Consider the following 24851-nt stretch of genomic DNA (forward strand, 5'->3'; position numbering starts at 1 on the left):
ATGGATTGTGCTTTGGTGTGTATTCTAAGAATTATTTGCCTATTTTCAGGTCACAAAGATGTTCTATTTTGTTCAAAATTTTATTGCTTTAGGCTTTGTATTTATATCTATGAACTCTTTTGAGTTAATCTTTATAAAGCGTGAGATTTAGGTTGTAGCTTAAAACAGTATCCTTTCTCCAATGAGATTTTGCACCTTTGTAAACAATCAAATCTCTATGTTTATGTGCTTTATATTACCCATAGGCCTGTGTATATCTATCCTTTCAACAAAACCACATTAACTTCTAAAAGGAACAGAACTTAGTCATAATCAGATGCTCATTGTAAAGGTAAATAAACCAATGAAAAAACACATATAAAGTGCTAGAACTAAATTACTGAAAATTGTGCCTGAAATTGAGGTGTGATTAGGGATTTTATAATAATTCATAAGTATTATATCATGTAAATTCTACTTTCAGCCAGTCAAACACATTTGAAAACATGTTATGTTAGAAAAAGAGAAACTCCAGGAGGCCACATGGAAGTGCCACAGAGGCTAAGGTCAGGGCCAGTGGCCAGAGCTGCAGGCCTCCCACCCCTATATCAGCTTTCACCAAAATAAAGTTCCTTTTCTGCTTTCTATTCTGGATTCTGAAAAGGATTCTTTCAAAGAAAGAGTCCCCGTGTAACAAAAGTCTGAAAATCACTGCCTTACCCTGATACAGTGTTTTTATATAATGGTTCAGCCTTTTGAAGGGACTACTTGGCAATATTTGTTAAAATCTAAATATTCGTACTATTTGACTCAGCAATTTTACCTTTAACAATTGACATTCAAGGGCACAAAGATATATGTACAGAATATTTATTGCAGTATTGTTCATAATAGCAGAAGATTGAAAGCAATGCAAACATTGTTAGCATAATGATATTCATGTATTGGGATTCTTAAAAGAATGAGATGGAAAGATGTCGAAGTATATTGCTAAGTGGAAAAAGGAAGTGATAAAACAGTTTGATTCCATTTGTAGTTAAATAAGTCAATAGATAAAAGAAAATCATTGGCCTTGCCGGCGTGGCTCAGTGGTTGAGCTTCTACCTATGAATCAGGAGGTCATGATTCCATTCCTGGTCAGGGCACATGCCTGGGTTGTGGGCTTGATCACCAATGTGAATATGCAGGAGGCAGCTGATCAGTGATTCTCTCTCATCATTGATGTTCCTATCTCTCTCTCACTCTCCCTTCCTCTCTGAAATCAATAAAAATATATTTAAAAAAAACACATTGACTTGATTTGTAAAATTGGGGAGTGTGATTCTTTCAACTTTATTTCCCCCCAAAATGGGATTAGCTATTCTCATTCTTTTTTAGTACCACCTTGTCTATATCTATAAAAAATTCTGCTGAGATTTAGATTGATATTTTGTGAATCTGTAAATCTCTGAGGGAAACTGACTCTTTACTTATGTAAATTCTTTTAATTGATATAACACAATATGCCCAATTATTTAAGTGTTCTTGGTTTATTTCATCAGCATTTTGAAGTTTTCAGCATTTAGATTCTCTATATATTTTGTTAAATAGATACCAAAGTATTTCATTTTGGGAACTACTGAAAATGTTTGTGATCAACTCATTTTCTTTTTATTTGTGTATTTATATCAGATAATTTGCAAAATTTGTGACATTGGTAGCCATCATTTTTTTGAACACATTCAGCACCATCACCTTTTTCCAGTCCTTCTGAGAAGTTTGATTATATGAAGTTTAGACATTTTGTTGTTGTTCTACCTAAGGCTTTGTTCGTTTTTTTCCAATCTTTTTTGAAAAAATATATATTTTATTTTTAAAAAATATATTTTATTGATTTTTTTACAGAGAGGAAGGGAGAGAGATAGAGAGCTAGAAACGTTGATGAGAGAGAAACATCGACCAGCCACATCCTTCACACCCCCCACCAGGGACATGCCTGCAACCAATGCACATGTCCCTGACCGGAATTGAACCTGGAACCCTTCAGTCCTCAGACCGATGCTCCATCACTGAGCCAAACCAGTTTCGGCTTTTCTTTTTTTTCTTTTTGATGTCCAGAATAAATAATTATTACTGGTCTAACTTGAAGGTCACTGACTCTTTGTCATTTTTATTGTGCTCTGGAATCCAGAAAGTGAGGTTTAGTGGTATTATTTTGTTTTGTTTTGTTTTGTTATTCTGTTTTTCAGTTCCAAAACTTCCATTTGGTTCTTCTTTGTGTAGTCTGTTACTTTGTTGATACTTTGTTTTATTCTACTTTTTATACAGAGTTGTAGTTTACATACTGTTTTTCTTTTGTACTTCTATTCCAAAAGAAATGAATTTACTTTAAGATTAATAAATACACCATTGTTTTATAAAACAGAGCATTAATTCCACTGATACTTTATTTTAATGTTTGATTCAGGAGTGTTCTTAATTGCTTATTTGAGCATTTTTCTCATAGTTGCTTTAAAATCCTTGTTAGATAACTCCAACATCTTTGTCATCCCATCATTAGCATCTGTTGATTGTCTTTTCCCATATAAATTGAGATTGTCTTATGCTAAGTAATTTGGATTTTGTCCTGTATATTTTGAGTAGTACATTGAGACTCTGTGTCATATATATATATATTAGAGGCCTGGGGCATGAAATTTGTGCACGGAGTAGGGTTCTTCAGCCAGGCCTATAGCCTCTCCAATCTGGGACCCCTCGGGGGATGTCTGACTGCCGGTGTGGGGTTAGGCCTAAACTGGCAGTCAGATATCCCTCTAGCAATCTGGGAAAACTGGCTCCTAACCACTCAATGGTGCCTGCCTGCTTGATCACCCCTAACCCCTCTGCCTACCTGGCTGATTGCCCCTAAGCCCTCTGCCTGCCTGCCTAATCGCCCCTAACTGCTTCTACCTGCCTGCTTGATTGCCCTTAACTGCCCTCCCCTGCCAGCCTTATCTCATCTCTAACCTATCTCCCTGCCAGCCTAATTGTCCCTAACAGCCTCTGCCTGTCTGATCACCCCCAACTGCCCTCCTCTGCCAGCTGGATCTCACCCCCAAATGCCCACCCCCACTGGCCTGATCTCGCCCCCAACTGCCCTTCCCTGTTGACCTGGTCATCCCCAACAACCCTCCCCTGCCAGCCTGATCACTCCTAATGGCCTGTGCCTCTGCCCTCACTACCATGGTTTTGGAAGGAAGTCGGACATCAGGAAGATGGCTGGTCAACCTGGTATAATTTAGCATGTTATCCTTTTAATAGTATATATAGATTATATAGGATAGGATTGCTTAAATGGGGTGAGGGATCCTTTTTCATCAGGAGGAGATGCTCTTGGCAGACAAAAATACATAATCCCTATATCTGGACTGATAGCCAGCCATATGCACTGTACTGCTAAACTGGTCTTTAAAAAATTGAACCACTTTCTTACACCTTACACCAAACAGCTGTTGCCTTTGAAACCCCTCCTCAGCCCCCACCTTAGGTTCTGCCTTTAAAGTACAACCAGAATAGGTTCTGATTGGTCGGTTTCTATGCAGTCAGCATCAAAAGCCCCACCTCCTAGGCAGCCATTGGCCCCTCGCACTTCACCCAGATTTTGTTCTGATTGGCCAGTTTCCATGCCAGTCAGTATCAAAAGCTCTGCCTCCTAGGAGGTCATTGCCTCCTCACAGTTCACCCAGATTGACTCATCTGCTGATGTGCATTTAGGCTGTTTCCAAATCTTAGCTATGCTGAATTGTGTTGCTGTGAACATAGGGGTGCATATGTCCTTTCTGATTGTTTGGTTTCTATGCCAGTCAGCATCTCTGGGCCTGATCATAGAGGCAGTGCTGATCAGCAGCTGTCCCAGGCTGGTGGTGAGCAGGATGAACTGCTGATCTCTGGGAGAGAGAGAGAGGATTGGCTGCTGGTGAGACCCGGAGAGAGAAGCAGGGTCTGATCACCCAGCTTTTCTCTCTGGGACTCGCCAGCAGCCACTTCCGCTGCTGATCAGCCCTACCTCTCTCTCCCTCCAAGAGGGGAGCAGTTCAGCCCATTCGCCTACTGTCCGTGCAGCCTGGCATTTGGTCAAACCTTTAGTCATTTTGGATGTTACAACCCTGGCTCTTTATATATATACTAGAGGCCTAGTGCATAAAAATCGTGTGTATCCCTCAGACCAGTCTGCACCCTCTCCAATTTGGGACCCCTTGAGGAATGTCCGACTGCCTGTTAAGGCCTGATCCTACTGGGATTGGGCAGTCGGACATCTCTCTCACAATCTAGGACTGCTGGCTCACCTGCCTTCCTTCATGATTACCCATAACTGCTTCTACCTGCCAGCCTGATCACCCCCTAACCATTCCCCTACCAGCCCGATTGATGCCTAACTGCTCCCCTGCCAGCCTATTTGTCCCTAACTTCCCTCCCCTGCAGGCCTGGATTCCCCCAACTACCCTTTCCTGCAGGCCTGGTTGCCCCCAACTTCCCTCCTCTGCCAGCCTGGTCACCCCTAATTGTCCACCCCTCCAGGCTTGATTATCCCCAACTGCCCTCCCTTGCAGGCCTGGTCCCTCCCAACTTCCCTCCCCTGCTGGCCTGATCACCCACAACTGCCCTTCCCTCTCAGGCCTGGTCCCTCCTAACTGCCCTCCCCTGCTGGCCATCTTGTGGTGGCTTACTTGTGTCCACATGGGGGCAACCATCTTGTGTGTTGGAGTGATGGTCAATTTGCATATTACTCTTTTATTAGATAGGATAGATTCTATGAAACATATTGGTTATTTGTTATTTTTTTATTGTTTAAAGTATTACATATAGTAGTACATATATCCTCCCCCCCCCATTGACCTTCCCCTAGCCTCTCCTTACCCCTGTAGCATGCCGTCATCCCATCCATCCCAATGTCTGTATCCATTGGGTGTGCTCATATTTATGCATACAAGTCCTTTGGTTTGATCTCTTTTCCCCTCTCCCCAACACTCCCCAGCCTTCCTGCAGTCATTTGACAGTCTTTTCAATGCTTTACTGCTTCTGTATCTATCTTTCTGTTCTTCAGGTTATAATACTCTTTATTTTCCATAAATGAGTGAGAGCATGTGGTATTTTTCTTTCATTGCCTGGCTTATTTCATTTACCATAATGCTCTCCAGTTCTATCCATGCTACTGCAAATGGTAGTAATTCATTTTTTATAGCAGTGTAGTATTCCATTGTGTAGGTGTACCATAGTTTCCTAATTGACTCATCTGCTGATGTGCATTTAGGCTGTTTCCAAATCTTAGCTATGCTGAATTGTGTTGCTATGAACATAGGGATGCATATGTCCTTTCTGATTTGTGTTTCTAGTTTCTTGGGATATATTCCTAGAAGTGGGATCACTGGGTCAAATGGGAGTTCCATTTTTAATTTTTTGAGGAAACTCTATACTGTTCTCCACAGTGGCTGCACCAGTCTGCCTTCCCACCAACAGTGCACAAGAGTTCCTTTTTCTCCAAATTCTCACCAGCACTTGTCGTTTGTTGATTTTTTAATGATAGCCATTTTAAAAGGTGTGAGATGGTACCGCATTGTCATTTTGATTTCATCTCTCAGATCATTAGGGACTTTGAGCATGCTTTCATATGTCTCTTGGCCTTCTTTCTGTCTTCTTTCAAAAAGTTTCTATTTAGGTCCATTGACCATTTTTTTATTGGATCATTTATCTTCCTTTTATTAAGTTGTATGAGTTCCCTGTAAATGATGGAGATTAAACCTTTATCAGTGATAACATTGGCAAATATGTTCTCCCATACAGTGGGCTTTCTTGTTGTTTTGTTGATGGTTCTTTTGCTGAGCAAAAGCTTTGCATTTTGATGTAGTCCCATTTGTTTATTTTCTCTTTAGTTTCCATTGCCCTAGGAGCAGTATCGATGAAAAAATAGCTTCCACATATGTCTGAGCTTTCTCTCCCTGTGGATTTCTCTAGTATTTTTATGGTTTCCTGTCTTATGTTTAAGTCATTTATCCATTTTGAGTTTGTTTTTGTGTGTGGTTTAAATTGGTGTTCTAGTTTCATTTTTTGCATGTATCTGTCCAATTTTCCCAACACTATTTATTGAAGAGAATGCCTTGACTCCATTGTATATTCATGCATCCTTTGTCAAATATTTTTTTAATAAATTTTTATTGTTCATATTATTACAAATGTTCCTTCCCCCCCCCTTTCTCACCCCACCCTCTGCCCTTTCCCCACCCCCCATTGTCCTCATCTATAGGTGCACAGTTTATGTTCAGTCTCTTCCCACATCCCCCTCTCCCCTTTTCCCCAAGAATAAACAGTTCATTCCCCTTCCATACCTCTGATTCTATTATATTCAACAGTTAATATTGTTCCTCAGATTTTTTTTTTTTTTAGTTTCCTTGGTTTTTAGATTCACTTGTTGACTTCCCCGGAGTCCTGCCTTACAGCCCGGCTCCCTATGGATAAGCCTGGGTCCCCGGGGTCTGGCCTAGAATTGGGGTTCAGAGCAGTTGGAACTGGGCCCAGCACAGTCAGAGCTTTTCTCTCCTTCTTGCTTGGGACCGCCAGCCAGACACTCGGCCTCCCTCTTCTCCGGCTCTGTCCTCTCCACGCGCGCCACGTGTCTCCGTACCTTGGGCTTTTACAGCTCCTCCACGCTTCCTTCTGGTTTTCTCCTTGCTTCTTGTTGTAGAATTTCCAGTCAGTTGACTTTCCTGTAGTTCTGGGTAATATCCATTTTATATTTTAGTTGTATTTTGTTGAAATTGTTGTGTGCGGCTGCGGCTAGTTGCCTACCCGAGCAGCCATCTTGGATTCTCTGTTTGTTTTCCTTTGTCAAATATTAATTGAACTCAGTGGTTTGGGTCCATAACTGGGTTCTCTATTCTATTCCATTGTTCTATATGTGTGTTCTTGTGCCAGCACCAGGCTTTTTTGTGAACAGTGGCTTTGTAATACAGCTTGAAATCTAGTATTGAGATCCCACCTACTTTGTTCTTCTTTCTCATGATGGCTGTGGCTATTAGGGGTCTTTTTTTTATTCCAGATGAATTTTTGGAGAGTTTTTTTCCAGGCCTGCGAAATATGCCATTGGTATTTTATTTTTTATTTTTAAATATATTTTATTGATTTTGTACAGAGAGGAAGGGAGAGAGATAGTTAGAAACATCAATGAGAGAGAGTCATCAATCAGCTGCCTCTTGCATACCCCCTACTGGGAATGTGCCCACAACCAAGGTACATGCCCTTGACCGGAATTGAACCCCGGACCTTTCGGTCCCCAAGCCGACGTTCTATCCATTGAGCCAAATCGGTTTCGGCTACCATTGGTATTTTAATGGGGAGTGCATTGAATCTATAGATTGCTTTGGGTAGTATGGACATTTTAATGGTGTTTATTCTACCAATCCATGAACATGGTATGTTCTTCCATCTGTTTATGTCTTTTATCTCTTTTTTCAGTGTCCTGTAGTTTTCCGTGTATAGGTCTTTTACCTCCTTAGTTAAGTTCTTTCCTAGATATCTTAATTTTTTGGTGTAATGGTAAATGGTATGGCTTTTTTTAGTCTCTCTTTCTGTAAGTTCACTATTGGTGTATAGAAAGGCCAAGATTTCTTGGCATTAATTTTGTATCCTGCTACATAACTGAATTCATATATTAAGTATAATAATTTTTTTATGGAGCCTTTGGGGTTTTTTATGTACAATATCATGACATCTGCAAATAAGGACAGTTTTACTTCTTCTTTGCTAATTTGGATACCTATAATTTCTTCTTGTTGTCTCATAACAATGGCTAGTACTTCCAGCACTATGTCAAACAGGAGTGGTGAGAGTGGACATCCCTGTCTTGTTCCTGTTCTTAGGGGAAATGGTTTTAGTTTTTGTCCATTGAGTATGATGTTGGCTGTGGGTTTGTCATATATGGCTTTATTATGCTGAAGTATGATCCTTCTATTCCCACTTTGCTGAGAATTTTTATCAAGAAAAGGTGTTGGATTTTGTCAAATGCTTTTTCAATTGATATAACTATGTGATTTTTATCTCACAGTTTGTTTATGTGATGTATCACGTTTATTGATTTGCGAATATTGTACCATCCTTGCATCTCCGGGAAAAATCTTACTTGGTTCTGATGTACTGCTGGATCCAATTTCCTCGAATTTTGTTGAGGATTTTGCCATCTATGTTCATGAGGTATATTGGCCTGTAATTCTCTTTCTTGTATTATCTTTACCTGGTTTTGGTATTAGGGTGATGCTGTCTTCATAAAAGGATTTGGAAGTGTTCCTTCCTCTTGAATTTTCTGGAATAGTCTGAGGAGGGTAGGTTTTTGTTCTTCCTTGAATATTTGGTAAAACTCCCCTATGAAGCCATGGGGCTATGGCCTTATGTTTGCTGGAAGCTTTCTGATGACTGATTCAATTTCTTCCATAGTTATTAGCCTATTGAGATTTTTACAATATTCCTGTGTGAGTATTGGAAGGTTGTATATTTCTAGGAATATGTCCATTTCCTCCAGGTTGTCTAGTTTGTTAGAATAGAGTTCTTCATAGTATTTTTTAACTATCCTTTGTAATTTTGTTGGGTCTGTTGTTATTTCTTCTCTTTAATTTCTGATTTTGTTTATTTGGTTCCTCTCTCTTTGCTTCTTGGTGATCCTGGTTAGAGGTTCATCAATCTTTTTTACCTTTCAAAGAACCAGCTCTTGGTTTCATTAATTTTTTTTTTGTCTCTATGTCATTCATTTCTGCTCTGATCATTATTATTCCCTTCCTTCTGCTCACTCTGGGATTTGGTTGTTGCTCTCTTTCTAATTCTTTGTGTTGTAGAGTTAAATGATTTATTACTATTTTTTTCTTGTTTTTTAGGTAGTCCTGTAGAGCTATAAACTTCCCTCTCAGGACTGCTTACATTGTGTCCTATAACATTTACATTGTTGAGTTTTTATTTTCATTAGTCTCCAGGATGTTTTTAATTTCTTCTTTGATCTCATTGATAACCCAATCATTGTTTGGTAGCCTGCTATTCAGCTTGCAAGTGTTTGAAATTTTTGGAATGTTTTACTGTAGTTAATTTCTAATATTATGCCATTGTGGTCTAAGAAAATGCTTGATATGATTTCAATGTTCTTGAATTTGGAGAAACTTTTCTTGTGACTCAATATGTGGTTTATCTTTGAAAATGACCCATGTGCACTTGAGAATATTGTATATTATGTGGCTTTGGGGTGGAATGTTCTGAAGATGTAAATTAACTCCATCTAATCTAGTGAGTCATTTAGGATTGATGTTTCTTTGCTGATTTTTTATTTAGAGCAGTGGTTCTCCACCTTTCTAATGCTACAACCCTTTAATACAGTTCCTCATGTTGTAGTGACCCCCAACCATAAAATTATTTTCATTGCTACTTCATAACTGTAAGTTTGCTACTGTTAGTGAATCGTAATGTAAATATCTGTGTTTTCTGATGGTCTTAGGTGACCCTACTAGCAGTTCTCAACATCCACAGGTTGAGAACTGCTGATGTAGAGCCTAAAATCTACATCAGCATATAAGTGGTTTAAAAACTGGTACATCTGACGATTCATGGGGAAAAGGGGAGAGGGGAATGTGGAAAGAGACTGAACATAAACTATGCACCTATGGATGAGAACAATGGGGGGGTGGGGAGGAGGCAGAGGGTGGGGTGGGAACCTGGTGGAGGAGAGCAATGGAGGGGGAGGGAAGAAACATTTGTAATAATATGAACAATAAAAATTTATTAAAAAAAATAAAAACTGGTACATCTATACAATGGAATACTATATTGCTATAAAAAAGAAGGAACTTTTACCATTTGCAACTGCATGGATGGAACTGGAGAGATTATGTTAAGTTAAATAAGCCAGGAAGAGAAAGATAAATATCTCATGATCTCACTCATTTGTGAGATATAGTGATCAACATAATTTGATGAACAAGAATAGATCCAGAGACAAATGGTAGGGATGGGGTGTTAGAGAGCAACCAAAGGTCATGTATGCATGCATATTGGCATATCCAATGGACACAGATACTGGCGCAGTGAGGGCTTGCCCGGGATGGGAATGGCGGGGTGGGGGTGGGGGAGAGGGGGCATCAATTGGGGAAAAAGAAGACACATGTAAAACTTTAGACAATAAAATTAAAAAAAAAATCACACACACACAAAGAGAGCATACTTTCACAAAACTGAAGGAAGAGAATGTTGTAAGGAGGGTCATTGGTGATGAATGTTGATGAGAGGTAAAATAAAGACTACAAAATATATATTAGATTTTGTGACACAGAGGTAATCAATGACCCTAATAAGAATACTTTGGATAAGGTAACATGTGTAGTAGATATTCAAGCTAAATTTGTGTGAATTGAGGAATGAAGGAAAGAGAAAGAAATAAAGACTGGGAGTAGACAACTCATTCCAGAAGCTTGACTGTAAAGGAAAGTTTTAGGGGGATATAGTGTTAAGGGTTATGTTTAACTAGGTCCTCTCAGCAGCAAACATCAAAATCATATCAGAATATGCATGGATTTTTTTTTAGGGGAAACAACTGTTGAGAGAAAATGGGGAGGGATCTTCAAAAGTCTGGGAAAGTCTGACCCTGAGTGAAGGAGAAAGGGAAGGATATTTGGAAGTGTCCTGGACTGCTGCGCAATCTAAGGAAGGTTTTGCAAAGCCATTGGGGAGTCTTCAAGAGAAAGTCAGCCATTAGGAGAGTTCCATAACTCTCAGAAATGAAGTTACATTAGTTTCTCTCTGGCATATGCTAAGAGTAGCCTGGGGGAAGGTATATCTTCCAGGTAAATGCAGGGATTAATTTCATAGCACTGTAGCTTGGGTCTTTGGTTAGGGGGCTCTGAAACAGAGTCTCATGGCCTCCATAGAGAGGTTTTATTTTTTACTCTTTTATTTTTTACTTTTTAAAAACAATTTTATTTTATTGATTTAATTTTAATTTATTGTTGTTGAGAGTATTAATTATAACCCTTCAATATATTCACATAACCACTAAAATTTAGTTTAAATAAGTCATTGGAGATATTTTATGATATAGTCTGACTACCTCATCAACCTCACTTTAACACTCATTGAAGATCTGCATACTCCATGTTGTTTTCAGTACTGTGCCTTTTGCTTTGTCTCAAAAATTTTCCCCCAACCTCCCTTCATAAAGCTAACTCCCACTTACCTTTTATGATAGCTTAGGCATCACCTCATTTTTTATGGCTTTCTTCTCCACTATTATCACACTTCTCCCGAGGCATGGTTAATTATTCTTTGAAATTTCCTACTTACTTGTATACATTTTTTTAATTATTGTATTGATCACAATGGAAAATGATAAGTGATTTTTATCTCTGTCTTTTCTATCAGTCTGAGCGCCAGGAACTATCTCAAGTTCATCTGTGTACCTTAGTAACTAACTAGTGTTTGTCATAGTTGGTGTGAAATGAATACTTTTAAAAATCTTTATTGTTACCGAAACCAGTTTGGCTTAGTGGATAGAGCATCCGCTTGCAGACTGAAAGGTTCCAGGTTCAATTCCGGTCAAGGGCATGTACCTTGGTTGCAGGCACATCCCCAGTAGGGGGTGTGCAAGCGGCAGCTGATAGATGATTCTTTCTCATTGAAGTTTCTAACTCTCTATCCCTCTCTTGTCCTCTCTGTAAAAAATCAATAAAAATATATATACTTTAAAAAAATCTTGACCTTGGAATGTTACGCCGCCCTGGCAGTTAGCCAATCCTGTGTTGCCAGATACCTTACCACCTTGCCACTGAGTGCCTAAACCAATTGTACACTGCCAAAGACCTCTCTGCATAGGCAATCCTGCCCCCTTTGTTTCTGCTGTATATATACAGCCATTTCAAAAAATGAAGTCGAGGCTTGATCAAAAAAAAAAATCTTTATTGGAGAGGATCCAAGATGGCTGCACAGGTAAACACCTAACCGCAGCCTCATACAACAATTTCAATAAAATACAACTAAAATATAAAATGGACATTACCCAGAACTACAGGAAAGTCGACTGACTGGAAATTCTACAACGAGAAGCAAGGAGAAAACCAGAAGGAAGCGCGGAGGAGCTGTAAAAGCCCAAGGTACGGAGACACGCGGCACGCGCAGAGAGGACGGAGCCGGAGAGGAGGGCGGCTGAATGCCTGGCTGGCGTTCCCTAGTGGGAAGCAGATAAAAGCTCTGGACTGTGCTGAACCTCAGACTCGACAGCGCTGAACCCCAGTTCTAGGCCAGACCCTGGGGACCCAGGCTCAAATAGAGGGAGCTGGGCTGTAAGGTGGAAACCCGGGGAGCGGCAAAAGGCAGAGCCCCCAGAGGTGCACACATTACTCTCAGAGAATGGACTTTTGGCTCTGTCATGGGATTGTCCTGGCGGGAAGGAAACAAAAGCTCCAGACTGCTCTGAACCCCACTTCCAACTGAACTGAACCCCAGTTCGGGACTCATTGGGGGAGAGACTAGACTGTTTGGTAGCAGGCAAAACTCGAGGGCACCTCACTCTCAGAGGTGCTTGCAGTGAGTACCGAAGGACCCTGAGGAATACTGAGACTCAGGAGCCGCATAGGGCATGGCTGACAGAAGCCAAGGCTGTAGGCTCCACCCTGAAATTCTGCCCCCATCAGGGAAGCTGCGAAAATGCCGAGACAAGGAAATAGATCACAAATGAAAGAAATGGAGGAGAAAAAGCGATTAGATATAGAGTTCAAAACCACACTTATAAGGTTGTTCAAGAATCTCCTAGAAAAGGCCAATAAAATAAACGAGACCTATGAGGATATGAAAAGGGATCAACTAGAAATAATAAGGGATCAACAAGAAATAATAAGAGATCAACAAGAAATAAAGAATACATTGTCTGAAATAAAAAATATTATACAGACTCCTAAAAACAGAATGGAAGATGCAAGAATAAAGTCAAAGATTTGGGACATAAAGAGCCAGAAGTCACTCCTCTGCAGAAACAAGAAGATAAGAGAATCCAGAAAGTTGAAGACAATGTAAGAAAACTCTGGGACAACTTCAAGGGAACCAACATCAGAATTATGGGGGTCCCAGAAGATGAGAGAGAGCAAGATATTGAAAACATACTGAAAGAAATAGTGACAGAAAACTTCCCCCACCTGGTGAAAGAAATAGACTTACAAGTCCAGGAAGTGCACAGAACTCCAAACAAAAGGAATCCAAAGAAGATCACACCGAGACAAATCATAATTAAAATTCCAAGAGCAAAAGACAAAGAGAGAATATTAAAAGCAGCAAGAGCAAAGCAGGTAGTTACCTATAAAGGAGCACCTATATGATTGTCAGCTGATTTCTCAACAGAAACCATGCAGGCCTGATGGGAATGGCAAGAAATATTCAAGGTGATGAATAGCAAGAACCTACAGCCAAAAATACTCTACTCAGCAAAGCTATCACTCAGAATCGAAGGCCAGATAAAGAGCTTCACCAATAAAAAAAAAGCTAAAGGAGTTCACCACCACCAAACCAGAATTATATGAATTGCTGAAGGGGGTTCTTTTGGAAGAGAAAGTAAATAAAGATAAAAACTATGAACAACAGATATGTAACTATCAACAAGTGAATCTAAAAACAAAAATTTTTTTTTTTAATCTGATGAATAATATTAACTGTTGAATATAATAGAATCAGTGGTATGGAAGGAGAGTGAACTGACGATTCTCGGGGAAAAGGGGAGATGAGGATGTGGGAAGAGACTGAACATAAACTGTGCACTTATGGATGAGGACAATGATGGGTGGGGAAAGGGCAGAGTGTGGGGTGGGAACCTGGTGGAGGGGAGCAACAGAGGGGGGGGGGAAGAGGAACATCTGTAATAATATAAAAAATAATTGCAGATGTCCCCCCTTTTTGAACCCATTGACCCCACTCCACCAGGTTGCTCCCCTACACTAGTCCTTCACCATCCTGAGGAATAAAGGAAGAGGAGAAGAAATAAGGGAAGAAAACAAAGAAGGGAAGGAGCAACCTAGATTTTGGGATAATTCCACTGCTGCACTCAGTGTACAGAAATAATTGAGCAATTCTTAGTTTATTTTAAGGAATTAGTTTATAATCAAATTGCATCTTTTAAGTATAATATATTATTTATATGCTGATGCTTTGGTGTAATACATTAGATTTATACAGTAAATAAAAAACGTTCAGTATATTCTATAAGCAATTTGCAACCAACCTTCTGTGCATTTCACTGAGCGCTTTATAAATATACATGTAATAAATCAGGAACCAAGTGTTATGCTGAATTTTGAAGATAAGTATTTTTATTCTCTGATGAGTTAATGAAATTGGATACTGGAAATGAAAGTTTTGCTCTGTGGTCACAGAGGGATGAGAAAAGAAAAGCTAAATGTGTAAGAGATGATAATTGAATGCAGGAAACTTTTAATAGTTGAATTTCATCTGCACACGATTCATCCTATAAGGCATTTCTTGCTCTTCAGAACTTGAGTATCCAATTGGTCTCTCTGTTTGGATATAGTTTGACTTTGGAACTCCTTGTGTGGAAAAATTCTGCAAGAAAAAAATATCAAATGTTATTAAATGGCATTTAAAATATTAAATATATTGGGGTTCATTGGTTAATACAGTTTATGTTCTTGTTTAGATATGCTTATGTATTAGAAAAATTAACATATAATATCTGATTAATCACTATTATAAATGTTAATGATTTAAAATAAAATATTTTCTTTCAGCAAATCAACTTATGGGTACTTGGACTGTTTTCAGATCTTAGCTATTGTAAATTATGCTGCTATGAACAGGGATTCAGACATTCTTTCTTATTTGGTGTATCATAGGATATATTCCAAGAAGTGGGATAACTGGGTCAAATGGCTGTTACATATTTACTTTTTTGAGGAAATGCCATACTATTTTCCAAAGTGGCTACACCAGTCTGCATTCCCACCAGCAGTGAAGAAGGGTTCCTTTTTCTCCTCATCCCCTCCAGCACTTGGCCTTTGTTGATTTGTTGATGATAGCCATTCTGACAGGGGTGAGGTAATAAGTACCTCACTGTCAACTTAATTAGCATCTCTCTGAAGATCAGTGACTTTGAGCATTTTTCATATGTCTCTTGGCCATTTGAATGTCCACTTTGGAGAAGTGTCTATTTAGAACCGTTGCCAATTTTTTAGTTGTATTGTCTTCCTTTTGTTAAGTTGTATGAGTTACTTATATATTTCAGATATTAAACTTTTATCAGTAGTATCATTGGCAAATATATTCTCCCACACAGTGGGCTCCCTTTTCATTTTGTTGATGGTTTCTTTTGATGTGCAGACATATTTATTTTGATGTGGTCTCATCTGTTTATTTCCTTCTTAGTTTCCCTTGCCCTATGGCCGTGGTCTGCAAACTGTGGCTCGAGAGCCACATGCGGATGTTTGGCCCCTTGAGTGTGGCTCTTCCACAAAATACCGTGGCCTGGGTGAGTCTATTTTGAAGAAGTGGCGTTAGAAGAAGTTTAAGTTTAAAAAATTTGGCTCTCAAAAGAAATTTCAATGGTTGTATTTGTTATAGTTATATTAGTGTGATGTTTTAAGGATTTAAAACTGTAAGAATAATTATTTGTGTGATTTAAAATAGGAATGAAAGCATTTACTTTTATGAGTGATTTATAGTTTAAGTGTGAATTGTATTTCTGATCTTATTCTGATTTTATTTTAAGTAAAAGAAATTATTTGAAATGTGTTTTAGGCTTAGTATAAGTAACTCCATATAATGTGACTTGAATCCATTTTGTAAAACTTGAGTTTTAAAACTGACTTTGAGCCCCTAACTGTGTGAACGCCCTAACATGTGCTCATCTGGAAAGTTGTAACTGTGTGGATGCCCTAACAAGTGTTTTATCTGGAAAGTTGGAAACCTAGGCAAAAAGTACCTGGAGAGCACCCTATTAGGCACACTGAAGACCCATTGGTTGCACCCAGAAGGAACAAGGAAACACCCAGAAATGGCCATAAAAGAAGGGACCTAGAGGCACTGGGCAGAGACCACGAAGGGCTCTCCCACCTGACATGTTCTCCCACTCTCTTCTCCCTGTTCGAACTAGTGCATGAAACTCTGCCTGAGTGAAGCTGTCACTCTGCCTGTGAGCCAAACTTCTGAGGCCTCGTTCCTGACGGAGACGCTGCAGCGGCACGCTCCTGTCCAGGGTGTGTGTCTGTCGGCGCGGATCTCCAGGTGACCTGCCGAGGCTTCTGGAAACCACCAGGACTCTGGTAAATAAACCTTGGGATTCATGCATTTTAACTCTTGTGTCTGTGTTTAGTTTATGCTCGGTCAATTTTAGTTAAGTACTGTGGGAAACCCCTATAAGTCCAATTCTCTGGCTGAGGGACCCCAGTCACCTGTGCATATGTTCCCACCTGAGGGTGAGTTGGAACAGTACTGTTGATATTTGACTCTGTTGACTAATGAGTTTGCCGACCACTGCCCTAGGGGATGTATCCACAAATATGTTGCCATGAGAGATGACTGAGGTTTTACTACCTATATTTTCTGTTTTTTATGGTTTCACAACTTACATTTAAGTCTTTTTTTATTTTATTTTATTTATTTATTTATTTATTTTTATTTATTTATTTATTTATTTTTACAGAGAGGAAGAGAGAGAGAGAGAGAGTTAGAAACATCGATGACAGTCATTGATCAGCTGCCTCTTGCACACCCCCTACCGGGGATATGCCCGCAACCAAGGTACATGCCCTTGACCGGAATTGAACCCGGGACCCTTCAGTCCCCAAGCCGACGCTCTATCCATTGAGCCAAACCGGTCCTGGCGAGTTTATTCTTGTATAGTGTAAGTTGGTGGTCCAGTTTCATTTTTTGCATGTATCTGTCCAATTTGCCCAATGCCATTTATTAAAGAGACTGTCTTGACTCAATTGTATGCTCTTGCCTCCTTTGTCAAATGTTAATTAAGAACAAAGCCTTGGACAGATTTCTGGGGTCTTTGTTCTGTTCCATTGATCTATATACTTGTTCTTGTGTGAATACCAACCTGTTTTGATTAGAGTGGTTTATAGTATAACTTGTAGTATAACTATGTAGAATATCATGTCATTGTGAATGAGAGTTTTACTTCTTCCTTTCCAATTTGGAGGTTTTACATGTTTTCTTCTTGTCAGATCTCTGTGGCTATGTTGAATAAGAGTGGTGAAAGAGGACATCTCTGTCTTTTTCCTATTCTTAGTGGAAATGCTTTTAGATTTGCTCATTGAGTATGATGTTGGCTATAGGCTTGTCATATATTGCTTTTTATTATGTTGAGGCATATTCCCTCTATTTTCATTTTTTTCTGGGAGTTTTATAAAAAAATGTATGTTGGATTATGCCAAATGCTTTTTCTGCATCTATTGATATGATCATGTGATTTTTGTCTTTTAATATTTAATTCACATTTATTGATTTATGAATGTTGTACCAGCCTTGCATCCCTGGAGTAAATTCCATTTGGTCATGGTGTGTGATATTTTAAATATATTGCTAGATCCAATATGCTATTATTTTGTTGAGGATTTTAACATTTATTTTCATCAAGGATATTTGCCTGTAATTTTCTTTCTTTGTAGTATCTTCATCTGGATTTGGAATTAGGCCTATACTGACCTCATAAAAAGATGTTAGAACTATTCCTTCCTCTTGGATTTTTTTGAAATAGGTTGAGGAAGATAGGTGTTTATTCTTCATTGAATTTTTGGCAAAATTCCCTGTGAAGCTGTCCAAACCAGTGCTTTTGTTTGTTGGGAGTTTTTATTTTTATTTTATTTATTTTTATTACTGCTTTTATTTCATCACTTGTGGGCCTATTCAAATTTTCAATTCTTCCTGATTTATTAGGAAGAATATCTTTTTCTAGGAATATATCTATTTTGTCCAGGTTGCCCATCTTGGTGGTATATAATTGTTCATAGTATTTTATTTATTTTTTAAATCCTTTATATTTCTTTGGGGTCAGTTGTTACATCATCTCTTTCATTTCTGATTTTGTTTATTTGGGTCCTCTTACTTTGTTTCTTAATGAATCTGGATAAAGGTTCATCCATCTTATTTATCTTTTCTAGAAACCAGCTTCTATTTTAATTCATCTTTTGTATTTTTTTTTTCAGTCTCTATGTCATTAATTTCTGCTCTGATCTTTATTACTGCTTTTCTTCTGCTTACTCTGGGCTTTTCTTGTTTTGTTTTTTTTCTTTTTCTTTTTTTTTTGCTAATTCTTTAAGTTGTAAGTTTAAATAATTTATTGGTTTACATAAACTTCCTTCTCAGGACTGCTTTTGCTATGCCCCATAAATTTAGGGTTGTTATGTGTTCATTTTCATTTGTGTCCAGGAATTTTTTTTATTTTTTTTATTGATCTCATTGGTAAATCATTAATTGTTTGATAACATGCTATTTAACTTCCACGTGTTTGAATTTTTCGAGTGTTTTTACTGTAGTTGATTTCTAATTTCATTCCATTGCTATCTGAGAAGATGCTTGATATGATTTCAATCTTCTTGAACTTGAAGAGACTTGTTTTTTGTCCTAACATTTGTTCTATCTTTGAGAATGACCCATGTGCAGTTAGTTGTGAAGAATGTATATTCTGCAGCTTTGGGGTGAAAATTTTTGTAAATGTCAATTAGTTCCATCTGATCTAGTGTGTCCTTTAGAGTCACTGTTTTCTTATTAATATTTTGTCTGGAATATCTATCTAGTGAATTCAGCAGAGTGTTCAAATGCCCTACTATAACCGTCTTGCTGTAGTTCTCTCCCTGAAAGTTCTCCAGAAAATTTTTTAAACATATATTTAGGTGCTCCTATATTGGGTGCATATATGTTTACCCAGGTTATATCGTCTTATTGGATTGATCCCTTTAGTATAATGCAGGGACCTTTATTCTCTTGTGATGGCGTTCATTTTGTCAGATATGAGTTTTACTACACCAGCTTTTTTTGGGTTTCCATTTGCATGGAAATTTTCCCCCCCATTCTTTTACTCTCATCCTGTGTAATTATTTTGTTCTGAGGTGGGTCTCTTTTAGATTGGCTCATGTTTTCATATCCATTCAGCTACCCTATGTCTTTTGATAGGAGCATTTAATCCATTTACATTTAAGTTTATTATTGATAGGTACTTATTTATTGCCTTTTAATTCTCTATGCGTATGTTTCTCCCCTCTCCCCCCTCTCTCTCTTTCTCTCCTTCTATTACAGCAGGTTCTTTAGCATTTCTTGCAGTGGTGGTTGGGTGGTGATAATCCTCTTTAGCTTTTTATTGCCTTGGAAGCTCTTTATTTAACTATCTATTTTGAATGATAGCCTTGCTGGATATAGTAATCTTGATTTTAGCCTTGCTTTCCATTACTATGAATATTTCATGTGGCTACTTCTGGCCTATAGAGTTACTGATGAACAATCAACTGACAGTGTTATGAAAGCTTCCTTTTAGGTAACAAAATACTTTTTTCTTGCTGTGTTTAAGATTCTCTCTGTCTTTAATTTTTGGTATTTAATTATGATGTGTTTGGACATGAGTCTATTTGGGTTCTTCTTGCTTGGGACTCTCTGAGCTTCCTGAACTTGTGCGACTTTTTTCTTCACCAGGTTAGAGAAGTTTTCTGTCATTCTTTCTTCAAACATGTTCTCTATCCCTTGCTCACTTTCTTCACCTTCTTGCATTCCTATAATGTGAATATTGTATGTTTCTTATTGCACCACAACTCCCAAATGGGGTGTATCTCCTCCTGTTTTTTTTTTTTTTTAATAATATATTTTATTGATTTTTTTTACAGAGAGGAAGTGAGAGGGATAGAGAGCTAGAAACATTGATAAGAGAGAAACATCGACCAGATGCCTCCTGCACACCCCCCTACTGGGGATGTGCCCGCAACCAATGTACATGCCCTTGACCAGAATTGAACCTGGGACCTTTCAGTCTGCAGACCGATGCTCTATCCACTGAGCTAACCTGGTTTCTGCTCTCCTCCTGTTTTTTGTTTTGTTTTGTTTTTTTCTCTTTTTTTTCTTTTTTCTTTTTGGTCCTTTAATGGAGTGCTTTTTTTCTACCCTTTTCTCTAACTTAGTGACCCAATTCTCAGCTTCACCTAATCTGCTATGTATTACTTACAATGTGTTCTTTATTGGTGCTATGTCATTCTTTATTTCCAACTGTTATTTTTTTTTTCATAGTTACTATATCTTTTTTCCTGCTCTTGAACATTCTTGCCATTATTATTCTGAACTCTCTATATAATTTCTTATCTCCATTTCACTTAGCTCTTCTTCTGTAGAATTATCTTATTCTTTCATTTGGGGCCATTTTTTCCTCTCCCCATTTTGGCTGTCTGTTTGGGTTTGTTTCTGTGTGTTAGGTAAATGTGCTATAACTCCCAATTTCTAGTGCAGGACAATGTCAGGTTATGTTTGTGACTGGCCCTGGGTAACCTGTTTGGAGCTATCAACAATCCACAGCTTGTGGCTCCCTCTGCTAGGGCTGGGTACCTTTGGAGGACCATGATGTGTACCTGGGTCTGATTTTCTTAGCACTAGCCCGAAATTATTATAGATGAGGCAAAGATTCAAAGCCTCCAGAGACATGCCTCTACCTGCAGTCTGATTGTTATTTAGTCTTGATTAACTTCAGGCTATCAACCACAGTGTGAGAAAGATGTTTTTCAATAGGGTGGGGAAATTGCTTTCTCCCCCAGGCAAAAGCTGCCTGGATTAAAGGTCTCCTGAAGAAATATGTCCTCTGCAGTGTGAGGGAATGATTCAGCACAGGAAACTTGAGTGTCTGCCTTCTGAGCTCTAACTTCAGAACCCCCAACCCTGGATTCTGCTCACACTGCCCCAGTCCATTCTGCTCTCCACTTGCCAGATGACCGATTGATTACACACAAAATTCTGTGGGTTGGCCCTTTAAGAGATGGGATTTCTAGCCATCTTTTCCTGGCATATAGCACCCCTGCTGCTTTTCACATCCATATGTTCTGTGGGCACCTTTCTCAATTCTGATGCTCTGGGCAGGGGGGTCCCAGCTTTGAGTTTATACCCCAGAGTTCTCAGTGGGAATCCTTCCACCACTGAGAACTTCAGCTACTTTCTGTGGGAACTTGGCCATTCCTTTCACACCTCAGCACTTCCTACAAGTCTCTATGTGGTATCCACTTTCTGTCCTTGGTTATCAGGGTTCTCTTCAGCTAGTCTTCAGAATTATTTTTCTGTATTTTATTTGTAATTCCAGTTTAGTCCTGAGAGAGTTTCAGCATAGCTTCCACTTCTCTTTATGTCATCTGTTACTGTCATGAGAACCTTAATGAGAACTAGTACATCAGGTAGTCTCATGATGTGTCCATGTTATATTTATAATATCCCATATTCTTCTAAGTTGCCATTCTTCCAAATAAAGATAGCTTATATATTAAATAACTAAGTTTACTTTCTTCTACAGTGGTGTCTCTCAAACTATGGTCTCCATATCATGAGCAGCAGCCTTCTACCAATTTTTTAATTGGATAGTTTGTCTTCCTTTTGTTGAGTTGTATGAGTACTATTTATATATTTTGGAAAAATTAATTCCTTATCAAATGCATCATTGGCAAATGTATTTTCCTATACAGTGGGTCCCCTTTTAATTTGATGCTGGTTTAAACTCTCTTTACTCCAAGAGTACACAATAAAGTCAAGATAGTCTCTTCAATAAATGTTGTTGGGATAATTGGACAGGTACATGCAATAAAATGAAACTAGACCACCAACTTCACCATATACATTGATAAATTCAAAATGGATTAAATGCTTAAATGTAAGTTGTAAAATTATGAAAACCCTAGAAGAAAGTGTAAGCACTAAAATATCAGACATTTCATGTAGCAGACTTTTCTTTGAAACAATGACTAGGACAAGAGAAATAATGGAGAAAATTAACAAATGACACATCAAAATAAAAAAGCTTCTGCACAGCAAAAACAACATTTAATGAAGTTACTGTCTTTTTTCTCCATTGAGTGTTCTTGGCTTCCTTTTCAAACATTAGTTGACCAGATATGCTCTGGTTTGTTTCCTGGCTTTTAATCCAGTTTTGTTGGTCTATTTGTGTGATCTTTCTACCAGTAATGTTTCAAATGCTAGAGATTTACAGTACAGCTTGAAACTAGAAAGTGTGATGCCTCTCACTTATTCTCAGGATTTCCTCAACTATTAGAGGTCTTTTGTGATTTCATATAATTTTAGGAATGCTTTTCTATTTATGTAAAACATGCCATTGTAATTTTAATAGGGATTGTGTTGAATCTATGGCTTTTGGTAGAATGGATATTTTAACAATATTGGTTCTCCCAATTCATGAACAAGGGACACTTTTCCATTTGTTTGTAACTTTTTCAATTTCTTTCATCACTGTCTTAGAGTTTTCAGAATACACATCTTTCACCTCCTTTGTTAAATTTATTCCCAAGTATTTTTTTTGATGCTATTATATATGGGATCAATTTCTTTATTTCTTTTTTTTAGAAAATTCATTGTAAGTGTGTAGAAATGCTACTGAATTTTTCATGTTAATTTTTTAACTTTTAAGCAGTTTTATTGAGATTAATTAATACAGTTGGCCATTTTATATTCAATGTTTTTTAATTTATATTTTTTATTTTTTAAATCTTTATTGTTGAAAAGTATTATATATGTCCCCTTTTAACCCCATCAACGCCCTCTAACCCACCCCAGCTCTCCACCCCAGGCCCTTACCACCCCACTGTCCAGTTTATAGTTGTTCACAGTAGCCTCTTTTGATCCTTGTATTTCTGCGATATCCATTATATTGTCTCTTTTTAAAATAATTTTGTTGATTTGGGTATTCTCTGTTTTTCGTTTTGTTTGTTTGTTTGTTTTTTTAATTTAGCAAAGGGTTTGTTAATTTTGTTTACCTTTTCAACAAGCCAGCTCTTAGATATTTTTATTTCTGCTCTAGACTTTTTTTTTTTTTTTATTCTGTTAACTTTGAGACCAGTTTTTCTCTTTTTATCCTAGTAAGTTAAAATGTAGAGTTATATTGTCTATTTGGGACCTTTTTTTTCTTTTACTTTTTGTTGTTGTTAATCCTCAGCTGACAATATTTTTCCATTGACTTTTAGGAACTGTGGAACAGAGAGGAAAAGACAGAAACACATTGATTGGTTGCCTCCTGCACAAGCCTTGCCCAAGATCTGGGCTGGCGAGGAACCTGCAACCAAGGTACATGCCCTTGACAGGAATCAAACCCGGGACCCTTTGTTCCACAGGCCAATGCTCTATCCACTGAGCCACCGGCTAAGGTCTTTTTCACTTCTCAATGTTGGCATTTATTGCTATGAACTTCTCTCTTAGAACTGCTTTTGCTGCATCCAATAAATTCTGGATTGTTGTGTTTTCATTTTCATTGTGTCAAGAAACTTTTATTTCCCCTTGAGTCTTTTATTCTTGTCAGATGGGTATGGCTCTGTTTCAGTCCCCTTACCTGGACAGGACTTAGAGGAGCCACTCCAGGCCTCTCTTACTTTTTTCCAAACAAACTTTCTAGTTGGAAGGTATTGGAGCTACCTTCAGCTTTGGCTATGAATTAATCCCCCTACTTGGGTATAGCAGGAAAGCCCTACATGTCATGTATTGACTTTTCTCTGGAGGCAATCAGCTCTGACTATCTCTCAGCTTGAGTACTATTTGCTACATGACTTCCAAATGCTCTCTCTAGCTCATCTGAGCAGATGAGGCCAGGAGACACTCTCTTTAGTGGGGGGGTCTATTACTCAGCCCCTTGACTGTATGTGGGCAAACAAGGCTCTAAGGCCAGCAAAACTTCCCCTTTGAGGACCCAAAACAAGAAAATACACATTCCAGTGAATTCCCTGGTCAGAGTGCTAGGATCACTTTTCTCACTGGAAGAACCTGTGTTAGACCAATGCAGTCACTGTGTAGCCACTTAACTTAACCATCTAATGTGGTCTCTCTTGGTTTCTGTAGTGCAAGGGGATGTTTCAGCCTCCCTCCTGTATCCTGGGATTTTTCAGTTGGTGTCTTGTTCATGAATGGTTGTTAATTGTTTTTCTAGTGAGGGGAGGTGAAGTCAGGAATGTTTTATGTTGCTTTCTTGGTGATATCAATCTCCCCATAGTGGCCTTTGGGGGAAATATATTTTTTCATGTAGTCAACTCAATTTAAAAAGGCCCTCATGCTAACAAAACAAACAAACAAAAACAACAAAAAGACAAAAAAACACCACAAAAGCACCTCAAAATATCAACAAACACCATGTGCTTTTTCTATTTTTTTTGTAATTTATTGCATTTGTCAACAAAATTTATAAAGATAACTTTTAAGTCATAATTCACTTCCCTGCTTTTCTGATTGCTATTTTTAAATTCTTGTATAAAGAAACAGTTTGCACTTTATGTTAATTGTTAATATGTCTTGTACCTAGAGATCAGCCATTAGATAGTGCCTGGCATTAGTTTGAACAATGTACTATTTAGTGTATTATTTAAGTATGCTAAAACACAAAATAACATTTGCCTTGTTAAATTATGACAATGTGATGATTATATTAACAAGACCAATTGGACCTCTGACTTAGTCTCATGGCATTTAATCAGTCTTACTTTGATCTCTAATCTCCTTTATAAAGATTGAAAATTTAAATAAGATATACCTTCCTTTTGTTAAGTTGTATGTCTTCTCTATAAATTTTGGAGATTAAACCCTTTTCTGAAATAGCATTGGCAAATATGTCCTCCCACACAGTGGGCTTTCTTGTTTTTATTTTTGTTGTTGTTGTTTTTTTT

General features: G+C 38.1%; 1 protein-coding gene across 1 annotated transcript in view; it reads right to left on the reverse strand.

Moving 5' to 3' along the window:
• Positions 1 to 14413: 14413 nt before the first annotated feature.
• LOC118720054 overlaps positions 14414 to 24851 on the reverse strand; it is a 65040-nt gene continuing 54602 nt past the window's right edge. Inside the window, exon 7 of the mRNA XM_036440010.2 lies at positions 14414 to 14559. Within this exon, the coding sequence (XP_036295903.1) occupies positions 14431 to 14559 (129 nt within the window). The 3' untranslated portion in view covers positions 14414 to 14430. The remainder of the gene's footprint in view (positions 14560 to 24851) is intronic.

Source organism: Pipistrellus kuhlii, unplaced genomic scaffold, assembly GCF_014108245.1.
Source record: "Pipistrellus kuhlii isolate mPipKuh1 unplaced genomic scaffold, mPipKuh1.p scaffold_m20_p_16, whole genome shotgun sequence".
NCBI classification, from domain to species: domain Eukaryota; kingdom Metazoa; phylum Chordata; class Mammalia; order Chiroptera; family Vespertilionidae; genus Pipistrellus; species Pipistrellus kuhlii.